This window comes from Limulus polyphemus, unplaced genomic scaffold (genome assembly GCF_000517525.1).
Source record: "Limulus polyphemus unplaced genomic scaffold, Limulus_polyphemus-2.1.2 Scaffold1217, whole genome shotgun sequence".
Lineage (NCBI taxonomy): Eukaryota > Metazoa > Arthropoda > Merostomata > Xiphosura > Limulidae > Limulus > Limulus polyphemus.
In genome coordinates this window covers 118,302-126,515 of record NW_013666827.1, presented here as the reverse complement: position 1 = coordinate 126,515, position 8,214 = coordinate 118,302, and the positions used below count along the sequence as shown (strand labels likewise).

At 30.2% G+C, this 8,214-nt stretch overlaps 1 protein-coding gene across 1 annotated transcript in view; it reads right to left on the bottom strand.

The window, feature by feature from the left end:
* Window positions 1-8,214, bottom strand: part of LOC106462652 (vacuolar protein sorting-associated protein 13D-like) — a 120,480-nt gene that overhangs the window by 93,737 nt on the left and 18,529 nt on the right. The window contains exons 10-14 of the mRNA XM_022389967.1: window positions 7,756-7,856; window positions 6,118-6,289; window positions 5,377-5,478; window positions 3,330-3,534; window positions 2,096-2,436 (exon numbers count right to left, since the gene is read on the bottom strand). Coding sequence (XP_022245675.1) covers window positions 2,096-2,436; window positions 3,330-3,534; window positions 5,377-5,478; window positions 6,118-6,289; window positions 7,756-7,856 — 921 coding nt within the window. The remainder of the gene's footprint in view (window positions 1-2,095; window positions 2,437-3,329; window positions 3,535-5,376; window positions 5,479-6,117; window positions 6,290-7,755; window positions 7,857-8,214) is intronic.

The following is an 8,214-nucleotide window of genomic DNA, read 5'->3' as shown; positions in this document are numbered from 1 at the left end:
AAACACTTCCTATAAAGCCCAAACACTACTGTACAAAAAACCACTTCCTATAAAGCCCAAACACTACTGTACAAAAAACCACTTCCTATAAAGCCCAAACACTTAGCAATACAATCTTTGTATCTACTTTTTAAAATTATTGCAGTGGAATAAAGTTCTTATTAAGAATATCTTATTTATGCTTCTTCTTATGAAAATATAACCATAAGTCACAAAAAAAATATATTTATTAATTACAGCTTACTTTCCATACAAATCTTCCTTCAACTACACAGAAAGTATTAAAACTAATGAAGTTCCCTTGGTAGTATAGGATTTTTTGTTTAATGTATATTCAGGTAAAACATTAAAGTATGCTCCAAACGACACAGCATGTTTTAAAAATGTATCTATTAACGTTAAAGTATGCTCCAAATGACACAGCATGTTTTAAAAATGTATCTATTAATGTTAAAGTATGCTCCAAACCACACAGCATATTTTAAAAATGTATCTATTAATGTTAAAGTATGATCCAAACTACACAGCATATTTAAAAAATGTATCTATTAACATTAAAGTATGCTCCAAACCACACAGCATATTTTAAAAATGTATCTATTAACATTAAAGTATGCTCCAAACCACACAGCATATTTTAAAAATGTATCTATTAACGTTAAAGTATGCTCCAAACTACACAGCATGTTTTAAAAATGTATCTATTAATGTTAAAGTATGCTCCAAACTACACAGCATGTTTTAAAAATGTATCTATTAACATTAAAGTATGCTCCAAACCACACAGCATATTTTAAAAATGTATCTATTAATGTTAAAGTATGCTCCAAACTACACAACTACCTGTAAGAAATTTAAATATTGTGTACATAATAAAATCTTGTTCATTTCAAGATTACCTCTTACAAGATATTGAGGCAATAAATTAACTTTTTTGATCATGCATATTAATTGCACTTTCGTTTACTTACATCATTTATCATTAGATATATGTAAGATATACAAGTAATTACAGCAGAAGAAAAATAAATTATAAGTGTTTAGGACATACATTCCATCCAGAAATCTAGATGATAAATTAGAGAGATATTCTCAAGTTATATTAAGTCTCACATTACAGTATATTTGGCTAAGGTGGCAAACTGGAAAGTCAGAACTACAAGTGAAGATTCAAAATATAAAAATTTGTTTTCAGTAAAGCCAAAGTCAGCAAATACATATACACTGTTTTAAACAAACGCTGAAACATCAGGATTTCCCTAGAGATTTATAAAAAAATTATAACAAGAACCCTAGGAGGAACTTTTATGTCACTAAATTTTGTTTCACGTTGATTTTTATCCAGGGCATAGTGGTTCACGGAATAGCTCTGAATTATTGTTGTTATTTTTTAAGTAAAAACTTTTAGATCATAGCTCTTGACCGAATTGAGATATAATTACAATTTTGGACTCAGGAGGTCAAACCCTTTTTGAATGATGTATATGACCACACCCAAGGTCTCGTAAATTAATTTACTCGAACCCTGCCTGAATGAATTTCAATTTGGGGGTAGGCTGGTAGAGATCTTGATGAGTAATAAAACTGAATCGGGTATATCGCACCCCCACACTTGGTCTTGTGGGCATACAAAAATATACCTAATAAAAAGGAAAAAAAAATTATTATTACGACAGTGTACTTTATATGCAAATACAGTTTCAACAGAATACTTCTAAGATGGTGATGAGAAATATTCGAAGATCTTAAACTGACATGAAATAATTTAATTTACAGTAATCCTGCCTAAAAAAATTAGAAGAGTCATGGCTAACGAGGATTTTTCTTGTTTTGTTAGCTGCGGTGACTAGAAGATTTAAAAAGTTGAAAATTTCTAACAGGTTATTAGAAAATGTATAATTTAAGCTTGTATTTTTATTTTGTTTCTTTATTTTAGTCAATTAAAATATGAATTTACAAGTACAGTAAAAAATTTAGCACTGTTGTATAAATTGTAGTTTTTAAAGCACAAGTTTTGTAATTATGATATTTTATCATGTGTTTGTGAATAAATACTCAATTTGTAAAAAATAAACAACATAACTAATGATGTTACCTTATTCTGTGGCATAACCACACATGGGAATATGCTATTTGTTGTGACTTTGTCATGAAGATACAAAGCTCCCAGTTTTAGCTCAAACAGCAAAGAGCCTGTACGTGGTCTTGTTTCAATACAGGTCTTCACATCCGAAAATTCAAGTTCCATAAGAGGTTTGTTAACTTCATAATCCTGTGTTGGACTCTGAGGAGATGAAACAGTTGAGTGAGACGTGTTACTGCCAAATAATGTTAATGTTCCATAATGCAGACAGAAGTTCAATTTGGCAAAAACCGTGTCTCGTTTCAATAAAGTGTCATTTTCCACACTGTCGAGGGCATCCAAGATTTCTTCCTCTGAAACGTTATAACAACAACAAAAAAATCAAACAAACTTTTAACTGTTTACCTCTTTTTATTTTTTAAACCCTCAATATTTTTGTGCTATCTACACTGTAGCCACTGCTGGGATCAAACCACGAATTTTATAAATACAAGCTTCAATGCTTACCAATGAGTCACCAGAAGGCAAACCTTAAATGAAATTAAATTCCTATAGCACTATTTGTTTAAACTTTTAATAGCAGTTGACATTGTTTTAAATTATACAGTGTTGAGCCATAATAAGTGTACTGTAAACATTAATTTAAATCTTATGTTTTTGGTTATAGTTTGTACAAAATAATCACTAATAGTTTTGCTATTAATAAAATAGAGCACTGTTTTAAACCTTCACAGTTTCATTTTGGTAAATTATTAAAAATTTAACATATCAGAAAAAAAACAAAAATTTCAAAATCCAGTGACATGTAAATACCACACTTAAAAGCAAGTTTCAATATCCAGTGACACTAGTAAATACCACACTTAACGAAAATTTCAATATCTAACGACATTAGTAATACCATACATAAAGTAAATTTCATTATCTAACGACACTAGTAAATACCACACTTAACGAAAATTTCAATATCCAGTGACACTAGTAAATACCACACTTAATGAAAATTTCAATATCCAGTGACACTAGTAAATACCACACTTAACAAAAATTTCAATATCCAGTGACACTAGTAAATACCACACTTAACAAAAATTTCAATATCCAGTGACACTAGTAAATACCACACTAAACAAAAATTTCAATATCCAGTGACACTAGTAAATACCACACTAAACGAAAATTTCAATATCCAGTGACACTAGTAAATACCACACTTAACGAAAATTTCAATATCCAGCAACACTACCTATTTTGTTTTTCAAGATTTCTGCTTCAGTTGGGGAAGATGTAGAAGATATTGTCGACTTAGAACTGCCAGATAATGTATCATCATATTCTTCTTCAACACTACCCGTGTTTCCAGATATTTTAGAATCTGAGTACCACCCAGTCCACGTAGGAAACCATCCTTGCAATATACCTTGCCCTCGGGAGTGTGAAACTTCTTCTTTCTAAACACAAGTTAATAAAAACTAGAACTTATCAAGAACTGTACAACTTATAAAACTTAAGATATTCTCTGGAAAAAAGATGTACATTTTTATAAAAAATAATGATGGTTTTAACATCAAAAATATACAAACTGGTAGTTAAAATATACAGTGTGATTATCAATTTTTATTATCAAAACATTCAAAGTAAATAACCATGTCCACTTTCTGTTATTTTACTTTCCAACCTTTTCACTTTAACTAAATCCGGTTCAGTAGTCACTGAATGTAATCATATAACAACAAGTAATTATTTAAACCATGTAGTTATTATTGATAATCCTCAATATAAATGCTAAAATTCTGTTACAAATATTTTTTAAAACACTGTACAAAAATTGAAGTAGTATTATGGTAGAATTAATATTATCGTTTTTTTATTGGTTTGTTTTTTGCAAAAATTAACTGTCCAAAAGTCATCACATTTGCAATGTTTACAATAATTATCGCCAAGATCCATAATAATATCAACAGGAAGTACAGCAAGTATTTATCACATTATCCCCAGTAACTTCAGGTAAATCTGTCACACTATTTACAGCAATTTCAGGTAAATCTGTCACATTATCCACAGTAATTTCAGGTAAATCTGTCACACTATCCACAGCAATTTCAGGTAAATCTGTCACACTATCCATAGCAATTTCAGGTAAATCTATCACATTATCCACAGCAAATTTAGGTAAATCTGTCACACTATTTACAGCAATTTCAGGTAAATCTGTCACACTATTTACAGCAATTTCAGGTAAATCTGTCACATTATCCACAGCAATTTCAGGTAAATCTACCACACTATTTACAGCAATTTCAGGTAAATCTGTCACATTATCCACAGTAATTTCAGGTAAATCTGTCGCACTATTTACAGCAATTTCAGGTAAATCTATCACATTATCCACAGCAAATTTAGGTAAATCTGTCATACTATTTACAGCAATTTCAGGTAAATCTGTCACACTATTTACAGCAATTTCAGGTAAATCTGTCACATTATCCACAGCAATTTCAGGTAAATCTGTCGCACTATTTACAGCAATTTCAGGTAAATCTGTCGCACTATTTACAGCAATTTCAGGTAAATCTGTCGCACTATTTACAGCAATTTCAGGTAAATCTGTCGCACTATTTACAGCAATTTCAGGTAAATCTGTCACATTATTTACAGCAAATTTCAGGTAAATCTGTCACACTATTCACAGTAATTTCAGGTAAATCTGTCACACTATTTACAGTAATTTCAGGTAAATCTGTCACACTATTTACAGTAATTTCAGGTAAATCTGTCACATTATCCACAGCAATTTCAGGTAAATCTGTCACATTATCCACAGTAATTTCAGGTAAATCTATCACATTATCCACAGTAATTTCAGGTAAATCTATCACATTATCCACAGTAATTTCAGGTAAATCTATTACATTATCCAAAGTAATAAAAACAAAAAAGTTATTGTTATTCTCCAGCTCTAACTTAAAAAACAATTACATTCATTTGTTCACATAATATTTAGTCTGGCAAATGAATAACTTTTGGCTAGGATGATTCAAAGATGCAACGTATGCCTAAAAATACCCTACACTGTAAGAGTTAAGTATCAGGTACCTAAGACCTGTATTTATCATATCTTTACCTACTTGACTTTATAAAACACATATTCTTTGACACAGAGAAACAAGTTTTAATACGAAAACATAGAAATTTTATAACTTTGGTTCTAACGAAGCCCCAACCTAAATATTCAGTTCCTCATATTTCAATAAATGTTAGAAAATTGTTCTACATAATAACGTCCCACCAACCTTTTTAGTCTTTTCTTCAGCAGTAACGTTTTTAAAAACAAGTTCTCTCAGTGTACACAATTCTTCAAAGTTCAAATCCTGTTCAATGTTATCCATCTGATTCTGAAATGTGTGTTAAAAAACACCAAGTTTATAGAGAGGAAAAGATAATATATAAGTAATAAATCATGTGCATAGAAAGCCTTAAAGATAATAAACAATAATAGATCAGGTTCAGAGAAAAAAAGTAACTTATGAAATATTGTAAGTTAAGAATAGCATTCGGATCTGTAGAATTTTGAACAAAGCTAACAAAACTGTTTTCATAAAATGCTATAAGCATAACAGATTATTACAGCAGGTGGAAAATTTTTGTTAAGGACAAACAATCATTAATGTTCCCTCTAATTTTTTTCAATCCATGTGCAGAATGAATTTTTTCATGTGCACAAGTATCAACGTAACAATCAAATGTGCACTACCAGTTTTTCTTTTCTGGGGGGGGGATATTTTCAGACCATCGACCTTATTGAATCATTAGGCTGTTTTGCAATGTTACCAGTTGGTTATTTGGACTTTAGGCCTATCAACTGCCAGGGTCATTGAGGATGTTAAAATGTTGAGACTCCTCACCATTACTGAGGATGTGCACGGCGGGGATAATGAAGTTCCCAGCACTTGATTGGTTGTTAAGCAGCCTCGCATCTTAGAGGGAACACTGCTAAACATTGTTTTTATGAAAATAAATAGCTGGTTCCATACCTTCATTGCTGTTGTTAAACTACTTGGCTGTGTCAGATGAATGTGGTAAATTTTAAAATATTCAACATTCATTCTTGCTCTTTTTAGCACAAAATCCCAAGTACTTCTTTGGTTTTTCTGTCTTTGAGACTCCATATGAGCATCTATTGCATAATCCCACCATGCTTTAGTGCTACAGAAACACACAGAATAAATTACATTTACACTAGTTTGTGTTCAGGAATGAAAAATAGTGTTAACAAAGTGAGAAGACAACATGGTGTACTAACAAAAACACTACAAGTTTCAAGTGGAATCTCTAATTTCCATTAACAATGGCATTATTCTGAAAAGAAGTCATACTGATAGTAAGCTAGCTTGTTGTTATAAACTCATATGTAAACATTACAGCTGAAGTTATATGGAAAACACCAGTTCAACTAATAAACCTACTGTGGTAAGCTAAAAGCTTTGGCTTTGAATTAAATGGGAAGGTTGAACCATGAAAATCTTCATTAAAAGTAAACTAAAACAATTATGTTTTTCCTTAGCAACTTTGTTTAAAAATGTATAAACAATTGTTAAAATTTTGAAACCAATAATAGTTCCAAAGAACTATGGAATAAAGAAAATAATATAAACATCATTTATTTTTGAAGAACATAAGGAATGCGTTTAACAGAAGTTTATTGTATAATCTTTAACTTTATTACATAGGTTGAGGTCAAAGTGCAAAAGCCACAATCTTTTACAGAATTCCATTCCACATTGTATTATGTATTTGATGTCTGAGTTATCAACTATTCATTTTTACCCTACATTGCTGATTTACTGACAATTTGTAGGAAAAGAGAGTAAATACTAGATATACAGGGATATTGAAAAAAATTGCAGAAATGGATTTCATATGTTCTAAAGGTTATGCAAGTTGTATGACAAACAAAAGCATTTATATTCTTTAAAAGAACATCACCTTGAAATTTGACTTGTCAGAGTCCGAGTCAGACTGAAGTCATCAATTCAAAGACATATCTTAAGTGCAATTACCTTTGTAACACATCTGTTTTTTGTGCACAACAGACTTCCACATTTTATTAAAATCATGCCACATTTTGTGTACATAGATATGGTAAATTCAGAATTATAGTTAATATTCCTTCTTCAATATGGGATCAATCCCATGTACATTTGGTTAACATAATGGAATAAAAGTTCATTTTATTTTTCTGCTTTTTGAATTAGTCTTAGTTCATTATATTTTTTGCTTATTTTTTCTGCTTTTTGAATTAGTCTTAGTTCATTATATTTTTTGCTTATTCAGGAAAATTATCCATTCTACATCTTTTTTCTTATCCTTTAGCTAACTGCTGTATGAAGTTATTAAAAAAAACTTGGTATTAATTATTACTTGTTCCTATTATAACACTGGGTGGAAATTTTGTGTCATTTAACATTTGACTGGGAGCATTCTCATAAGAAAACATATAGAATTCTGGTAAGTATTAGAAGAGCAAACATCAAACTATTTGGATGGTGAACACAAAAGAATCCAGGATATAATCGATTAAATATTATGGTAAATTTTTTGTATTTTTGAACAAAGAACACAAAATTAACAGGAAAGAATGATGGGTAATGTATACAATGACACAAACATACTTTTCTTTCACAGAAACTTTTGGTCTCCACTTTCTGTACTTCCATGTTGTATCCAAGTAGTCAAGTTCTCTGGTCCAATCAACCATCTGTTTGTATTGCACCTAATTAAATATTAATAACAATGATGAATGTTTGCAACAATCACATTCATTCTAAAAACTGTTCATTAGGCTTAGCTAACCCTATTTTCAGGAAAAATAAAACTGCACCACAAGTATCCCTCACTCTAAAAGCTATGTTCTATAGTAATAATACACTGCTTTAAAGAACAAGTTCTAATAAAACCTAAACATCATAGTTGTTAATTAATAAAACATCCATTTTAAATCAAATCTTAAAAATTAGGTTGCACAATAGATTTTTTTCCTTCTAAAATAGTTTAATTGCCACTATGTAATTATGCTTCTTAGTTCAAAATGGAACTATTTAATTTAAGTGTTTTACACTCACAAAAAAGAA